The 19,610-nt window shown below is 41.5% G+C and overlaps 1 protein-coding gene across 1 annotated transcript in view; it reads right to left on the bottom strand.

The window, feature by feature from the left end:
- Positions 1-19,610, bottom strand: part of LOC122808226 (multiple epidermal growth factor-like domains protein 10) — a 693,858-nt gene that overhangs the window by 333,057 nt on the left and 341,191 nt on the right. Inside the window, exon 5 of the mRNA XM_044079188.1 lies at positions 5,445-5,537. Within this exon, the coding sequence (XP_043935123.1) occupies positions 5,445-5,537 (93 nt within the window). The remainder of the gene's footprint in view (positions 1-5,444; positions 5,538-19,610) is intronic.

Raw genomic sequence — 19,610 nt, forward strand, 5'->3', positions numbered from 1 at the left:
GAAAACATTTGAAGAGCATGTACTAGATGAGGCAATTACTGTGCAACAAAGAAAACCTAGCAAGACTGATTGTTTAAGTGTTTTCCAGATGAGACAGTAAGTCCTGATGCAATGCCCCATGTGGCAGATATTTCAGAAAGGAGGCTACCATCTTATGTGAAACAGTGAAATGGTTATGTATGTAGACTGCGATGTCGGCATTACTTTAAATGGGATGCATTTTTTTCTTTCTTATTTCAGGCAGTTATCACACTTGTAAAGCAATGTCTGAGCTCTGTAAAATATGTTATAACCTTGAGACCTACCTCTGTGAATGAAGAAAAAGTGAGATGAAATGAGAAAAAAACGTGGCTGGGAAGGTAAAATGGAGATAAAAATGAATAATGTTCAAAAAAACTAGATAAGTACCAAGCATACCTCTTAACCTCTTGTTGCAAGAAATCTGGACAAAACCTGAAAAAATGGGGGGACAAAGGCCCAAAAATAGGGACATATTTTAAATATTGCTCTTATAAATGTAGAAAGTTGCTAAAGTAACAGGGTGTGTGTTAACATACATTTTTCTGAAGTATTTAAAGTCTGAAACTCAAATGCATGTCATATTTTAGTAACTTCAATCCTCAGATCATTTCAGTGATTTGACAGAAAACCACAAATTTTATGAGGAAAAGACCAAAAATATGAGGCAAAAATCTGGGCATTTTGCGAAAATCTGGATAGTTGAGAGGTATTGTACCAAAATATTACAGGGTAAGAGGGGTGAAAATGAGGAGGGCTTTTGGGAGAATTATGCAGACATTATGGTGAATAGATAGATGAGATTTGTGGAAGGTGAAGTAACAAAGGAGGTAATAGGTAGAAGGACAGGCACTGTAACCACAATAGACACTCAGGTAAGTAAAATGGATGAGGTACGAGGGATGTAGACAGAACGTAGTAGAGGATAAGAAGAACCAACTCAGGGGCAATGAACTGGAATGTCCCCTCTGTTAATACATAACTGAAAATGGACATTAAAATGGGGAACACCTTTTAGAATGGCCACTGCTCATTGAACCATGGCCTGCAACAAAGCAGAGAGGGAGAGTAATAGGGCAAGTATTTGGTAAGGGTTAGGCAATATTATTAACCGCAGCTGATAAATTCTCTGATAAACAGATGAAGCAGGGAAGAGAGGAGTCAGAATGTAAAGGCAGGAAAGAAGAAGAATAAAAATGAAAATAACACAGACAGCATTTGTTAATAACAATGTGTACGCAGAATTGTACTGCATGAGTAGTCTGCTCCATGACACATGATAAAGTCTTGATGGTTATTCACATGACCCGGGAACAACCAATAACTTGGGCATTGGATGAGCTAATGAAGGAAGGTGGGTATGACTGGCTGGCACCAGCTCAACTTTTCATGGGGTAGGTAGGTAGTCAGGGACCCTGTAGTATCAACACCTAATGAGGCAGATGTATTATGGAATGCAGAATGATGCCCAGAAATGTGTGCTTGGCTCTTTGATGCTATCATACCTAAATAAAAAAAAAAATAAAAATAAATAAATCATACCTATAAAATGTCCCTCATTTTTACTCACATTTTACCTCTATCCCTCTTAAAACTGATGACATTTGGAGAAAAGACAATGAATTCCACTTAATAAATAATGATAGTAGTTAGAGTTAAAGACTTATTTAACTTCAGAAAATGTATATTAATTCACATTCCCTTATTCTGTCAATGTCTCAAGTTAATAGTACTAATATTTTAAAAGTGTCCCTGATTGCCCCTGATTATTTCTGGATTTGTCCATGATTCTGTTGAGATTTGTCCCTGATTTGGTGAGAGATATGGATGCCGTATTTGAAAGGCATCCTGCCTCACATGTATGAGAGTACATATTTGCACAGAGGAAGGTTTAGCAGTTTTACAATTGTGATCATACATGTCAGTGGGGGACAAAGGCCGAAAAACAGGGGCAGCCTTTAAACAGTACTCATAAACTTAGAAAGTTGCTAGAATAATAAGGTTTGTCTTAGCATGCATTTTTCTGAATGATATGAAGTCTGAAACTCAAATGTATAGCATTATTTAGTGACTTCAATCCACAGATTATCCCCATGATTTGTCAGAAAATCACAAATTTAATGAAGAACAGACCAAAAATATGAGTCAAAAATCTGGACATTCTGCAAAAATCTGTACAGTTGAGAGGTATGTATGCATATAGGTTCAGTGCTAACTTTACTCCTCTCTCACCCCCTAAAGGGCCCATCTCTATACCAGAAGAATGCAAAGTTCCTGTAATCATGGCTGCACAGGTAAAAAACACACTCTCCAAAGCCAAGAACACAGCATCCATGGGACCTGACAACATCCCAGGCTGCATTCTATATGAACTATAGAAACGAACTGGCACCACACCTAAGTACCATGTTCAATCATAGTCTCACCTCAGGCTTTGTGCCCACTGAATGGCACACAGCAACGGTTATCCCACTCCACAAAGGGGGAGCCACCATGGACCTCGAGAACTACTGCCACATTAGCCTGATGAGCCTGGTCTGCAGGCTATGGAACGTATCATCAAGGAACTTATAAACATTGACATTGGTAATCTCCAAACTCTGGACCCTACCCAGTTTGGGTTTGTAAAATGCAGATCATGTCTCCTAAACCTGATAGACTTCTTTGAAGCAGTCACCAAAGCCGTAGATGAGGGTAAGGTGGTTCACACAGCCTATCTATATCTTGCCAAGGCTTTCAACACCATCCCCCACTCTGGAATTATAGATAAACTCACTAAACTAGGTATAAATCCCTATGCCACAAGATGGGTTGCCAACTGGCTCACTGAGAGAACCTACACTGTGAAAAGTAGCGGACTCTAAATCCAACATCAGACCAGAGACAAGTGGAGCACCACAGGGTTCAGTCCTAGGTCCTCTCTTGTTTGGTATCTACTTCGCTGAAGTGCAGGCTAACACAGAAGGTCTTTGGTTAACAAAGTTCACAGATGACTGCAAACTAGGAGCCATAATCAAAACTCCTAACAATGTGGACATCCTACAAAAGGGACTCACTGAGACAGATACCTGATGTCAAAGCCATGGCCTCTAGCTCAATGCCAAAAAGTGCATTGTCATCCCCTTTGGTAAAAACTCTGTACCCATGAACTACCACATAGGCGGTAGTCTACTTAACACCGAAAGTGTGATAAGAGACCTTGGGACACAGGTGGACAGTAGTCTCTCCTTTGATAATCACAACACCACAGTAGTCAGGGAATCCTTCTACATGGCACATCTCATCACAAAAAGTTTCTCATCCAGGAAAAAAGAGGTCATTGTTCCCCTCTACTCATCACTCATTAGACCCATTATAGAGTACAACGCCCTTTTTAGTATGTACCTCAGAAGACATCTACAACAACTGGAAAGGCCACAGAAATACCTCACAAAGAGAATTATTGGCTTCAAACAGATGTCCTATGCAGACCGTCTCAAAAAACTCCAGCTTTACTCTGTCACATATCGCCTACTCAGAGGCGATTTCTGCCTGACATACAAAGCTATGTCAAACCCAGAGCTGTTGGACATCCTCCACTTAAACAAATCCCAATCCCTCTGAGCTACACACTCTAGGGACCTAAACCTTGTCACCACAATAAACAGAACATGCTGGAGGGATAGATTCCTGTCCCATAGACTTCCCATACTCTGGAACAAACTACCAATCTTTATCAAACAAAGCTCCTCATTAGCAATCTTCAAGAAAAATCTTGATGATTAGATGGGAGATAGGAAATTCACCCCGGGGATTACTTTTGTGGCTCTGCTTGACAGGGGCACAGGAAAATAATTTTCTTGGGTGGCAAAAGCCAGGGTACTGTTTGGCTAGGCTTATATAGGCCCTAGGGCCAATAGCCTAGTACCTACCTATGAACCTATGAACCTATGTGTGTGTGTGTGTGTGTGTGTGTGTGTGTGTATGTGATAAGGCTGGAATTCAATAAGATCAGATAAATGGGTAACAGTGGGAATTAGGAATATATGACGTTTTCCCCCTGTTGTGCGATCTTGCTGTGCAAGTGGTGCAGTGGTTAGCATTGTTGCCTCGCAGCAAGAGGTTCTTTGGTTTGACTTTTGGCTGGGGTGCCTTTTGTGTGAAGTCTGCATGTCCTCATTGCATTTGTGTGGGTTTCATTTGGGTGCTTCAGTTTCCTCCCACATTCCAAAGACATTTCACCGCAGGCCTCCGCTGAAAATGGGCTCTGTCCCAGATGAACTTTCCAGGTAAACAAATGTTAAATAAACAATAAACAAATGCGCTGAAGTGCGGGGTACAGGGATGTATGGGGCTTGCACCTGTCAGAAAAGTACTGTTATGGAGTATTTTCCTTAAATTCAATGATTATAAATAGTAAATATAAGAAGAAATATAACTTCTGGTGAATACTTGCTTTTCCACTTCTCAGGCACTCTAAAATTGTTGCTTTCTGCTATGTTCACAGAAAAACGGAAACTGGTATCCCTAGCTTTGATACAATGGTGAATGGTTTGTTTAATAATATTTTCCTTGCATGTCTATCTGATATCAACAATTTAATGTAAGTAGATAAATATATACTATACATCAAACACTTCTGTTTGAAACTGGAATGTATGATTTCAAATCAAATATTATAAATATTCACAACTAACTATAGCACACAAACTCATTCATCATCCAGGAAAAAAAATGCCCTGCATTACAAAATGTATTACTGCCCTACTGTCCAGCAAGGGACCTCTGCTCTACTAGGAAATTCTTATTACTGAAAAATGTCAAATAATGTTGCAGGTGACTCCACCTACTCCGTATACATTGCTAAACTCTGGAATAGTATCCCCACACAAGTAAAACTCTGACAAACTCAGTAGTTTTAAACCACTATTTAAACAACATCTTAACCAATCCTGGTGCTGCACATGCTCATCACAAGGTTTAAACTTTGTGCTCACCATACAATAATCTTCAAATACTCACCTTAAACAGAATACTCTCAACCTCTCACTGAAATGACAAAACATTTTTTATACATAACCTGCTGCCTTTACAATCCACTAAGATGCATGTGGGCTTTTTCTTTAGTAACTTCCCCCTCTGTAAAACCTTAGAATGTATAAATGTAACTACAGTTTGTGTATAAATGTAAATAGAAATGTAACTGCATTGTATTTAACTGGAACTTAATATAATGCAATGTAAGCAAATGGAGCTTTTCTCTTCAGGCCTCTGCTGAAAATGGATATTACCTATTGGACTTTCCTGGTAAACAAAGACTAATAAATAAATAAATTAAATATTTAAATACTTCATTTTACAGATTTTTTTGTGAGTATGTTTAGATGAGGTATTTCTATGCAGAACAGTCACATAAGGCAGATAATTTCTTGAGGATTTCCACTTACTGCTAGAACAGTCTTCTCCTCTGTAGCCCACTTCACACTGGCACGTATCCGGAGCTATACATTTCCCGTGGACACATTCTCGGGTACAGCTAGCTATAGAAAGGAAATATACATGTTATAAATTATCTGCATTCTGTCAACAGTAGCATGTTGTTTCCTTTTATTTCTGCTGTACAGTCAGTATACAGGCATATTAGGTGGTTGAGTTGTTGAAGTTCACATTGAAATTTTGGCTATAGGACATTCAAGACAGTAACATAAAACAAGATTCATATGACATAAATGTTGCAGAAAATAACTTGGAATATGGCACCTGTTAAAACTAATAGGAAATCAAGGTATGGCATTAAGCTAAGGGTCAGGAGAATATAGATTCCAGTTCCAAAGAATTAGATGCAATATGTAACATCAAGTTATTCACTTACCCTGATAGTGGTATAGTTTAGCCAGCTATAAAAAAGCTTGCAAAAGTGAACTAAATAAAGTGAGTTATTACATCATAACTACATGATCCTGAGTGACTAAATTACAACATTTCAGAAAATGCATATGTGCTAACGGTTTCACTTCAAAACGTCGAAAACTCATAACATCTAATTTCAAAACAGCGAGACCATAAGATCGAAAATTCAAAACATCAAAAACTCATAACATCGAATCTCACAACATTGAAAATGTATAAAATTGAGTAGTGTATCATCAGACATGTAAATGTTATAGTTTATTCTGTTAATCTGTATATAGTGTTTATTATGCCACAATGTACGTGTTTTTAGGCCATACAGGTAAGTGATTTAGACATTATGTGTACATTCTTTATAGTGATCGCGATACAGTGGGGTTAGGAAATTAACTTTTTCCCCACTGTAGTGCGATCTTGGAGTTGGTATATTTAATTTACAGGGGGTGTGGTGCACAGAGCCCCCCCCCCCACTTTGGGGGTGCTTGGCTTGCCCTCCTGTAGAAACGTAGTAAAAAGTGTGTGGGATGTTATTTATGTTTGCTTTGTAGTTTTCAATGTTGTGAAATTCGATGTTATGAGTTTTTAGATGTTTTGAATTTTCGATCTTATGGTCTCGCTGTTTTGAAATTAGATCGAATAAGTTTTTGATGTTTTCAAGTAGAACCGTGCTAACACATAACAGGTTTTGCAAATATAATAATTATACACACTACAGGAAGGCAGGGAGACAGAAATGAGCTTTAAAGCACTTAGAAGGATACGTAGGTTACATAAACAATAATAGACAATATGATGCAATAACTTCCATTGTTTAGTACCTGAACATGTATTATTTTTTGGCTCATACAGCTTTCCTAACAATGCTTATTTCCCCTCTCTGTTATACCTACAGCATTTCTCTATGTTTATTACATAGTAACATATAGAAAAGACTACCCGCGGTAGTGGTGCTGTGGTAGCATTGTCGCCTCACAGCAAGACATTGTCGCGTTTGATTCTCAGCTAGAGCGTCTTCTGTGTGGAGGCATGCATTAATCGGCATGCCTTCGTTAAAGGTTGTGCATCAGGGCTGGTAACTCAGCACGTAAAAATCCACTACCAAACATTAGCGGACCGGAGTTCCGCTGTGGCGACCCCTAACTGGGATAAGCCAAAAGAAACAACATATAGAAAAGACTACAGGCTTCCTGGAAGGGACATACCAGACAGTGATACAGTGCTTACATGATCTTTCTTTACACAGTATCTGTGTGAACACACAAGCATCCTATAGTCTTTCAGTCCACTTGGCTATTGTGAGGTCACTTGAAATAATAACTTTATGGTCTTTCTTGTCCAAGACACCACATGTGTCTCCTGAACAACACACAGGACTAGTGCTACTGTGCCTAGGCAGATTTTGTATCTTTTGTATCACTACTGCCATATTTTTGATGCTGTTCTAATTTTTCATCATAAACAAATTTCAGTGCCCCCTGAAAACTATCACCTGTGCTTAATGTCAAAATGAGTCTTAACCTGTTACACCTTTCTTACTGCAGTGCTATGCCATGCGGCTAGAAACAGACAAACAATACATATTCTAATAAATGTTATAAAAATGAAAAAGATCACTACTATAGCTTATATAGAGGGGATGGTGCTTCTCTTAATCTGCACTTTTGTTCATTTATGCAGGAAATTCAACACATATGAGGGGAAAATGGATACATGAGCTGTATCTTTTGAGTTTTTTTGTAAAAGTTTAGTTTGGCACTTTTTCATTAAGAATACATTGCAATGTTACTCTGAAAAATTTCAGTATAAAAATAAAATTAAAGGGCCAGCCACCTTACAAAACAGACTCTCAAGTAACTATGTTTACCTCTCATCTATTATTACTAGCTACCCTTGTTACAAGAGGTTCTCCCGTTCGATTCTCGGCTTGGGTTGGGAGTGCCTTCTGTGTGGAGTCTGCATGTCCTCCCCGCGGTCAAGTGGGCATTTGAAAGACATGTGTTCAATGGGTGTTGAAAGGGCGGGCCTTCGTTAAAGGTTGGGCGTTGGGCTGGCAACTCGACACCATAAAAAAAAAAAAACAACTGCCAATCATTAGCTGACTGGAGTTCCGCTGTGGCGACCTCTAACCGGGAAAAGCCGAAAGACAAACAACAACCCTTGTTACACTTTACACCATTACCTGCTATCATAATGCTCACATATTTCACCCCAGACCAACCCTAACTTCCACCTACCAATCACATAGTAACACTCCCTTCTCTGACATCCAACCCCATTTATTGAACCACTCTACCACTTAGCTATACAAGCTCAAATATATTAATTCCACCATAACTTCCACCAAACCCAACAGATTAACTAAACTTCTACTCAAAATTCAATCTCTATGTCTATTCCTGAAAACACATCTCCAAATTTGTGGTGATATACACCCCAACCCAGGCCCCACAACTGATACTACCAACCTCACTAGTCCAAACATCCAACATGCAATTAACTGTAAAAAGTCCTGTGACCTACTTATACTTAACATGAACACTAGAAGTATCTTGAATAAAACTGGTGAACTACACACCACACTCTCTGCTTATAACCCAGACATTGCACTCATTACAGAGACCTGGCTCAAACCCCACATTAAGGACAGTTAAATACTTCCCCCAGGGTTATAATATAATCAGGGCTGATAAAACTATCAAAAAGGTGGAGGCGTTGCCATACTATACAAGACTGTCCTTAAAGTAGACCTTATACATAAAGAAATGCCAACATTTAAGAATGCAGAAGCCCTATTCACCAAAATTCAAATCAATCAACAGAAGCAACTAAAGCTAGTGGGTATTTACATACCACTAAGTGATAACATACCTACTCTTGAGTCTATACTAAACTGGACATCTACAAACCTCTCACAGGAAACATTCCTGCTAGGGGACATTAACATTGACTGGAAATCCATCAACACAACTATCCCCTCTAATCACATCAACCTGTATTTCTATACTCAGCTTATCCAAACACCCACCCGTATTGAAAAAATACAAACAAGGAATCCATACTAGACTGGATCCTTACAAACAACCCACCCACTGCCCAATATTATGGTACAGTACCAAATGGCCTTACTGACCATTTACCCACATTCATATTAAGACAACACCTCAAAAGCACTAAAACAACGACCTTACGTGAAATCCATAATTCAAGAAGTTTCATACCTGAGCATTTCATTAATGCAGTAAGGTATTGCAACTGGGCTTCCCTAGCAACCCTCACACTGGACAAGACAGTGGACTACTTCAGTTCCACCTTTTTAAACATATTAAATCAGATGCCCCCCCCCCCCCCCCCCACGGACAATCTGAATAAAAGCCAACCCAGATCCATGGCTCCCTAAAAACACAAGAACCCTTCTCAAACTTAGGGATAACGCTTGGGAAACCTGGTATCAAATCACTGTACAGAGCTACGAATAAAACATACCACTAACCCCCCGAAATTCTGGGAAGCTGTCAACCAAGTATTACAACCAGGCAAACCCACTACTCCTCACCCCAACATCAGAGGAGATAATATAGAGATAGCTACCCAATTTAACAACTTCCTCACTTCTTCCATCCTTAACCTAACTAGCAACAGCCACCCTTGCACTCTCCCGCAACCAGTCAGCAACTCAAACTCATACCTTCCATTCACTCTCAAACCAGTTCCTAGTAACACAATATACAAGCACCTCACTAAACTAAAACCCACCACTTTGGCAATCGAAAACTCCCTGCTGAGTACCCCACAATTGCCGCTAGTGCCATAGCTTATCCCATCTCAATACTTATCAACCAGTCTATCAATAAGCATACAATTCCAGCCTTTTGGAAAACCTCCTACATAATACCCTTGCACAACTAAATTTACCAACTACTGCCCCATAGCAATCTTATCCCCCCTATCAAAAATTCCTTGACATTCTCAGCTGATGATACACTCACTTACAAATAGTCTCCTCACCAACACCCAACATGGCTTTCGCCCATTTAATAGCACCACCACAGCACTCATATCCTTCACCACCACTGTCAATCAATATAGGAACCAAGGAAACCTAGTGTCTGCCACCTTCTTTGATCTGTCCAAAGCATTTGATACAGTATCTCACAGCAAACTACTTACTACCTTAGACAAACTCAACCTAAATAACCCCTCCTTGCTCTGGTTTCAAGACTACCTATCCAACCACCAACAAGCAGTTAAGTAGCATAATTCTCTCTCCCCCGTTCTCCCAGTAATAGCAGGTGTACCACAGGGATTCATTCTGGGACCCCTACTATTTAATATCTTTACACCCTCCACACTGCCACCAAGCAAGATACAACAGTCCAATATGCAGATGATACTACACTGATTTGCTCAGCACCCACACTCCAAACACTCCAGACTAAAACCCAAGAGGCCATCTCCAATATTAAAAACTGGTTAAAAAACTCACAACTAATATTTAACCCCAAAAAGACTCAACTTATGCTTTTCCACCCTACCAAAACTATTGACTCTTCTGCTCATTTCTCTATCAATACTGCCAATAACACACAAATCTCCCCAGTATCATAAGCTAAACATCTTGGTGTAATACTTGACCAAAACCTAAAGTTTGACAAGCATGTAGCACAAACCATATCAAAAGTCCATAAAAAACTTGGAACCCTATACCGCTGCAAAAACTATCTAACCAAAGACACCAAAATTACTATATCCAGAAAGTACAGTTGTGTAGACTTACCATAAATGTAGATGTTCGAGTGTCTTCACTGTTGCAGTCATTACATTTGGGTTATCCCTGCTGGGGTAGCCCTCGGCCAGCCTGAATACCAGAGACTTAGCATTTCTGTGTCGGTTGCTGTCGCTTGAAGACTGACGTCAGGTCATCAGTGGTATAAAGGAAGGCAGCTGATGCCATTACATCAGTTTTACTTGCCCTAACCAGTCAGGAGCCCCCAAAGTAGGAAGCCAGGCTCTGGTGGTTGGACCCCACCAGTGGAAAAAAATACACATATGTCCCTTGTAAGGAAAGGAGAACAACAAGGAAGAATGGTAATAAAAGGAGAAAGAGAAGAAAGGTGGATGGAGGGAGGGAAGCCAGGACTGCAACCATGGAGACACTTGAACATCTACATTTATGGTAAGTGTACACAACTGTACTATGTTCTTCATGTTTCACTGTTGCAGTCATCACATTTGGGTAGATACCCAAAGCTGAGGAAATGGGTGGAGGCAGTCAAGAAAGCTACGGGCTGGCTAGCATGCTCTGCAAGACTGCAGAGGCAAAACCTACCCTGGATTTAGAAAAGAAAACGGGTGGTAATGTTTGGTAAAGGTGTGAACAGATGTCCAGGTGGCAGCCTCCAGGATGTCCCTGGGGGGACTCCTCTGAGGAATGCTGCAGAGGTGGAGGCTGCTCTGGTGGATTAGGTCCTGACCCCTTTAGGGGGAGGCTTGCCATGCTGTTTGTAGCAGAAATGGATGTAGTGTGCTATCCATTTGGAAATGGTTTATTTGGCGATGGCTTTGCCCTCTGCCTCTGAAGCAAAGCTAACTAGCAGTCGATCAGATTTTCTGAAGGGTTTAGTCCTGTCCAGATAGTATCTGAGTTGCCTGTGCACATTTAGAGAGTGCAGAATCCTTTCCCCCTGTTTTGAGGGTTAGGAAAGAAGATGAGCAAATGAATGGATTGGTTGAGAGCCACACTGGATACCACCTTGGGCATGAAGGATGGGTTTGTTCTGAGGATACCCTGTCTGCATGGAAGATGATGAAGGGTTCCACTGCCAAGAGTGCTTGCAGCTCAGAGACTCTTCTGGCTGAAGTGATGGCCAGGATGAAAACAGTCTTCCAGGAGAGAAATTTTAGCTCTGCAGAAAAAGTTGATTTGAATGGAGGCAGGGTGAGCTTTTCCAAGACAAAGTTAAGGTCCCAAGCCAGTGTTGGTGCCCTTTTGGGGGATTTCAAGTTGGTAGCCCCTCTGAGGAACTGCTTGATCAGAGGGTGTGAAAAAGAGGCTGCTCAGTGGGAAAATGAACAGAAATAGCAGAGGCATGAATTTTTATAGAGGAGAAAGAGAGACCACTGTATAGTAGGCCAGCTAAATGATCCAGGATGAGAGGGATGGAGGGCTGTGCCATATTGGCCCCCTTAGCCTGGATCCAGGTGCAGAACCTTTTCCATTTATCTGCATAAGACCTTCTGGTGCTAGGGTGTCTGGCCTCTTGGATAACATCTATCACGTGTTTACTGAGGAGGGCAGATTGGTCAGGGGTCAGGTTATAAGCCAAGCTGCCAAACTGAGTGTCTGCAATTGGTGGTGCATGAATTCCCCTTCCCTCTGGGTTAGGAGGTTGGGAATCTGAGGGAGATTCCATGGGGGCAGTGGGGACAGGCTACGCAGCAAGTGGTACCAGTGCTGTCTGGGCCAGTCTGGAGCTATGAGAATGGTCCTTGTTTTTTCTTTCCTTATTTTGATCAGTACCTTGGAAATGAGAGGTAGGGGAGGAAAGGCATAGACAGAGAGGTTTACACAGGGGAAGGACAGGGCATCTACTTTCCATGCCATGCAGTGATGCTCCCTGGTGCAGAATTTACTGAGCTGATGGTTGGTGTGGGAGCAAAGAGGTCAACCTCTGGGGTTCCCCATTTCTGAGTTATTAGTAAGAAAGTATTTGTTGACCTGCCACTTGTGGGGTCCAACAGTTTTCTGCTTAATTGGTCTGCCAGGGAGTTGAGAGAGCCTGGCAGGTATTGTGCTAACAGGTGTAGATGCCTGGAAGAGGCTGTGAACCAAAGGGTTATGGCCAGCCTGCACAGCGGGTAGAAGTGAGTCCCTCCCTGCTTGTTGATGTACCACATCACTGTGGTGTTGCCTGTTTTGATCAGGAGAACCCCCTGGAGAGAGAAGGGGTTTGAAAGCTATCAAGGCTTGCTGCACAGCCATCATCTCTTTTAGATTGATGTGCAGGGAATGTGGCTGGGGGTTCCGTTGGCCCTGTATGCACCTGCCGTCCAGGTGTGCACCCCAAGCATAGTCTGATGCATCTGTGATGAGGGTCTGGGTGGCAGAGTGTGGGGAGAAGGGCAGTCCCTTGTTGTGGGAGCAGGTTGTTGCCCACCAAAGAAATGCCTTCCTCAGGCAAGGAATGATAGGAAAAAGAGTTTCCATATTTTGAGAGTGTTGACACCAAAGGCTCTTTAGGTACCATTGAAGTTTCCTCATATGCAGTCTGGCATATGGAATAAGGAGTATGCAAGATGCCATGAATCCCAGGGCTTGCAGGATTTCCCTTGCAGAAATCTGGGACCTGGTGGCCAGTTGAGAGAAGTAAGCTGATAGGAAACTGTTTCTCTGGTGTTAGGCATGCCATCTGGGATGCTGTGTCTAGACTTGCTCCCAGGATGATTGTCCTTTTGGTGAGTACCTGTTTGGATTTCTTTTCATTGATTGTGTACCCTAAGGAGGTTAGCAGGTCCTTTACAAAGACCAGATCTTTGAGCAGCGTTTCCTGGCTGTCTGCCTGAATAAGGCAGTCATCTAAGTAGGGGTAAATTTGAATATTTCTTTGTCTGCAAAAAAACAATGGCTGGAGCCAGGCATTTTGTGAAAACTCTGGGAGCAGTAGATAAGCCAAAGGGAAGTGCAGAGAACTGAAAGTGTTGAGATCCTGCCCTGAAGTGAAGATATTTCCTGCAGGACTCCCTGATGGGAATGTGGAGGTAGGCCTCTTTTAGGTCCAGGGTGACTAGCCAAGTGTCCTTGGACAGCATGGGTAGCAGCTGCTGGAGGGTGAGCATTTTGAATTTTGGGCTCACCAGGAAGGTGTTTAGAATGGATAGATCAATGATGGGGCACCAGGTGCCCTTTTTTCTTGGTACCAGAAAAAATATGGAGTAGAAGCCTTGGCCTATCTGCTCTGCAGGAATGTGTTCTACTGCTCCCAAGGAGAGGAGGGTATAAATTTGCTTTTGACCCTCTGCCCACTGATTTGGTGGTAGATCTGGGAACCCTTTTTGGGTTGGAAGAGTGTGGAAGGAGAATCTGTACCCCTGAGACACAATGTTCAGAACTCATTGGTCCTTGGTGATGGTGGCCTAGGTGCTTGAGTGAAAGGAGAGTTTTCCTCCTGGGGTATGTGATGGTGGACAGAGGCGAGAAAGGGAGGGGGAGAGTCATTGTGTGTTTTTACTATAAGGGGGTGGCTTAGAACTCCCTGGTTTTGAAGTGGAGGCAGTCCACTGCTTAAATCTCTGCAACCCATGGGACTGCTGTCTTGGAGGTCTGTTTCCATGGGACCTAGGCTAGCCCTGTTTACTAGGTGCAAGAAAGGATCAGTGCTTGGAAGGAAAATGCCTGATAAACCTAGGGGGCTGTACCTGTAAGAAATATTTAGCAGTCTGCATAAATTTTGCTTTTTCTTCCATCTTTTTTAACACCTCTTCTGCTTTAGTACCAAATAAGTTATCTTTGTGCAAGTGTGCATCCAACAATTTTGATTTGACATGGTCTTGCAGGGGTTGTTCCATAAGCCATGCGTGTCTTCTAATGACAGATCCAGTGACTGCTGCCCTGCAAGAAGCTTCTAGGGTGTCAAAACCACAGTGCAAAGTGTGCTTAGTTACTTGACTAGCAGAGTGCATTAATTCCTGTAAATCTTTAAATTCTGCCCATGCAGGAAAGGAAGAAATTTTTTGTTTAAGGGTTTCCAAGGTATGTTGCTGATATTTAAGCATATGGAACTGACAATTTAGTGCCCTGATAGCAAGAGTAGCTGAGGTGTATACTTTTTTACCCCATCTGTCCAGTGCTCTGGAATCCCTGTCTGAGGGGGTGGGATTCTTAGCTGAAGTAGCTTTAACCCCTTTTTGCTCCTTGAGTAATGACCTCAGGGTCCGCTGTTGGGTTTTTAAAGAGATATTTGTGAGAGTCAGGGACTCTGCAGTACCTCAAATAAACAAACTGTAAAAACTGTCACGAACTAAAGCAAAGAAAGCTCTGTAGATTCAAACTCAAGAAACAGTATACCAAACTGCAAACAACGTTTAATGAAGCACTTTCCGTCGCTTTCAATAAAGCAAGTTCTTCAGTACCTGTCTGGCTTTCTGGGAGCAGGAGGTAGGGTGTCTGGAGTCAAGCTGGATTCAAGGAAGACATCATCCACCACATCTAGGACTGGGAGGATGGCTAAGGGCCTGTGCTGTGGGAGGTCCAGGAACTCTCTGAGTCTCTTTTTATACTGTGGGTAGTCTTGACTCTCCCATTTGAAATGCTCTCTTAAAGTATGCAGGGTTTCCCCAAAGGAAAAATCCTCTGGGGGAGAGGCTGAAGGAATAGATTCCTCTGCATCAGAATCCTCATATGTAGAGAGAGGCTGCATGTCCTCATAGTCAGATGCATCAGATTTATCTGACTCTTGTTCAGACAAAACTTCTGGAGACAGATGTCTTTTTCTTTTTGAGGGAGTGGCTTGGCTTCCCCTAATCAGCATGATAAGGCCCTCTGCCATTCTAAGTATTTGTGACTGAGGCAAGGGAGCAGGTGGCAAAGAATGGCTGGAAGTCTGTTTCTTGGGGGTGGTTCGACCCCTGGGCCTAAGGAACTTGGTTGTTTTAGAAAGAATGGTAGATGTGAAAGAAGGTGTCAGTTTATGTCTGCATTCGGTGTTGTGAAGGACTTCCTCAGAAGCCGGTGCCTGCACAGCAGCTCCGGACCCATCCAAGGTAGAGACGACCGCAGGCTCCTTAGATGAAGAAGAGTTCTGTGGCACACTGGACTACAAAAGGGTCTCAGTAGAGGCATGCAAATTAACTGAAGCGGGCATCACAGGCTGCGAAAGCTTCTCACTGAATTCCGGAGGACTGACGACCAGCTTAGCGGAAGCGTCGTCGGAAGGTTTGGTCCTGTGCGGTCTGTCTCTGTCTTTATCTTTACGTTTTTTCAGAAGATCTGCTGTCGGATGGCTTATGGAAGCCATATCGGAATTTGAGGACTGTAAACGAAAATATCTGGCTACAGTAAGGGCCCAACAATGAATAGTTCTGGCATTAAACAAAGCACAGAACTGATAACGAGGGATGTCATGGTCTGGGCCTAGACAAGTGACGCAGTAGGAGTGGAAGTCCCAGTGTGGTATTTGCTTTCCATAGGCGAGACAATTATTAACTTTTTCTGACATTGGTTAGTGCAAGAAAAAAGGATCCCAACGGGGTACTTAGCTTTCGAAGACTTCAACTTCAATTCGGAAACGAAATTCAGGTAGCGGCCGACTGGCACTCATGCAAACTGCTTCTGCTTCAGGCTCCATGGCAAGAAAGACTGATGTAATGGCATCGGCTGTCTTCCTTTATACCACTGATGACCTGACATCAGTCTTCAAGCGACAGCAATGGATGCAGAAATACTAAGTCTCTGGTATTCAGGCCAGCCGAGGGCTGCCCCAGCAGGGATAACCCAAATGTGATGACTGCAACAGTGAAATACAAAGAACATCTAACTTTCTCTCTACATTACACTACAGATCCCCTGTGTTAACAAACCTTAAAAAGACATACCTACATAAATTGTCCAAATAGCTAGAATTGCAACCAATTCTAATTTCTGCTCCCACCACTGTCACTCACTAAAACAACTAGGTTGGCTATAACTCACCAACTTACTAAACTATAACCACCTCACCATGGCTCATTACTTCCTGTACCACCCAAACAAGATTCCTGATCTCTCAGGCTTACTTAACTTTCACAATTCTGCTCACCAACAAAGATCCACAAATAAAGCCCTTCTTGAAGTAGCTAAGTGTAGACACAGTGCTGGTGAATCTCTCGACTCCTACACAGTTGCTAAAATCTGGAATTCTCTTCCACCAGATACCAGATTGCAAAGAAGCAGTCCAATCTTTAAAACCCAGATAAAAGCCCACCTCACTCTCATCTGACAATGTACCTGTGCTGACCATGGCTAACCCTACTACCACCATTCAGATAAATCTTCCTCTGGTACTACTCAAAGGTCAAACTACCATAAAAAATTTTATTTTTAAATGTATGTATATAACTGTATATAGTATGATTGCACTTTATTACTCAAATACATTATATTTTCTGCTTTATTAATGTACAATCTCTGTATTGTACACTTCTTTAACTTCTCATCATACTGTGCCATGATACACTATTGTTTGCTCTATTAATTTGTATTAATCTCTGACTTTTCTATTTTTATCATGTATGTGGAGCTTATGTATTTTGTAGGTTTTTTTTTTTTTTTTTTTTTTTTTTTTTATGATTGTCATGTATGTGGAGCTTTTCTCCCCGGGTCTCTGCTGAAAATGGGCACCTGATTGCCCAGTCAGACCAACCCGATAATCAAATAAAAAATAAATAATATATAGTCAAGAGAAGCAGGTACGATCTGTGATGGCATTTACTGAAACATATTAATGTAACATGTGGAGGTACTAAGTCAGTTATATCAATTTATGTAGATCAGGGTGCTTTTGTGCACACACTCGCCTGAGTGTTAACTATACTGTACAGATTATTGTCATTTGAAATAAGGCAACAATTCAGCCGCAGATTCTTCTGCAAAGCTTTTTTATAAGGACATCAGAAAGACTGGTTTAATCACCACCTTTGTAGAGAACTATTAGTTACCTTCCATTTCTTACTTGTGATGTTTGCTGCTTCCATGTACTTTCCATCCATTAAGCAAGCAGTAATACCCACCGTGGTGGATACTACAGGGAAATAGCAGTACCAGCACAGAACCCAGGCTTCCCCACCACTGGAAGGTCCATTATTTCTGTTTAGAGAATGGGTGACCACTCTGATTACAAAACAAATGTTCTCTAGCAGGGTGTTAATGTATAAGTAATGCTCAGTAAAAAAACAAGTCCGTTAAAGCTTGAACAGTAAAGAATGCAAACAGACAACGTATTTTTTATGCTTGTTAAACAGTGCTTTGCTGTTTAACGAGTGTAAAAGTGAAATAAAAACTAAACTAAATTAAAAAAGAAAAGCATGTGCGAGTGTGTGTGTGTGTGTGTGTGTGTGTGTGTGTGTGTGTGTGTGTGTGTGTGTGTGTGCGTGTGTGTAAGAAATACAGAGAATTAGAACATACAAGTGACTCTGAGACACAGACAGTGCTGACTGCAACAGGCACTCCTTCAGCACCATTATGAGAAGTAGGAAACTCTTAAGTCTGTAATTATTGACTGTCTTTAATCCTTAGAGGGTGTGTGATTATGTGTATGTGTGTGTGTGTGTTTGTGTGTGTGTGTGTGTGTGTGTGTGTGTGTGTGTGTGTGTGTGTGTGTGTGTGTGTGTGTGTGTGTGTGTGTATTTGCATACAGGTGAGGGACAGATAGAGAGAGGGGGGATCAGAGACAGAGATTATTTCAACAGGCAGTCCATAAACAGGGAGGTCTTAAAAGCTTAATATCTGGCATTACCGACTGACTTTAATCTTCATAGTTTCATAGGTAAGTACTAGGCTTGCTGCCATTGTAGGTCATTTTAAGTCTAGCCAATTTTCCTTTTTGTGCTTAAAATAACCTATCCCATTTGGTTATAGGTTATAGATAGGCCTTACCCATCCCATGGTCGATAATTATATATTACTCCTAATAAGAATAACTGGGATCATACCATATATAATTTGTGGGGACCCATTAATGGGATAAAGCATTTAGGAGCTGCCTTTGTCCATTAGTAGTACAGGGGCAGTCCTGGGGTAAATTTTCTGTTTCCCCTCCATAGATCTAAGTTGCATTTAGGGATGAACTTTGTTTTATGGGATTAAGGGGTCTGTTCCAAAGCAGCAGTAACCTCTGTGAGATATATGTGTCCCTCCAAACTATTTGTTGATATTGTATAATAGGCTTAGATCCCTACACTGAGTATTTCTGATATCATTTGACTTGCTGATGAGCCTTAAATCCAACAGTAATGGGTTGGAGGATGCCTTGTATTTCAGACACTGATCAGTCCCCAGGATGCTGAGTATAGTGACAGGGCTTTAAGTTGGTCCATGTAGGACATATTGTTTATGCTTGTATCCTTTTAGTAAAGTATGTCTGTTGATGTTCCAGTTGTTGTATGTGTCTGGACAGATACATACCTATGGGGGGCATTTATATTCAATAACTGGCCTAATGACAACTGAGTAAAGGGGGACAATGACATCCCTAGATCTTGACACAATCCCTTTGTTTATAAGCCATGGAATAGAGAAGGACTTTCTTATAAAAGTGAATATATGTTGGTCAAAAGTTAAAGGTCTATCCACATAAGTTCCCAAATCCCAAACAAATGGGTCAACTATTAGGGGTGCATTGCCAATGTAGTAGATCCCTGGGGTAGATGACTTCCCAAAGGATACAATGATGCATTTTTTGGCATTTAGTTTCAGTCCATGATTTTGGCACCAGTTATTTATCTGGGACAAAACTTCCTGCAGGGTGGTTAATTCATTTGGGGATTTGATGACAACTCCTAGCTTGCAGTCATCTGCAAACTTAATCAGCCTGAGCACTTTTGTATTGGCTTTTATTTTGGAAAAGTAGATGCTAAACAGGAGAGGTACCAGCACAGAACCCTGGATGACTTCATTGGTGACTAATCTCTTTGTGGAGGAAACTTCCGCTGTTTTGATTATCTGCATCCTACCT

The sequence above is a fragment of the Protopterus annectens genome, chromosome 8.part0, assembly GCF_019279795.1.
Source record: "Protopterus annectens isolate FY-2018-M chromosome 8.part0, PAN1.0, whole genome shotgun sequence".
NCBI lineage: Eukaryota > Metazoa > Chordata > Ceratodontiformes > Protopteridae > Protopterus > Protopterus annectens.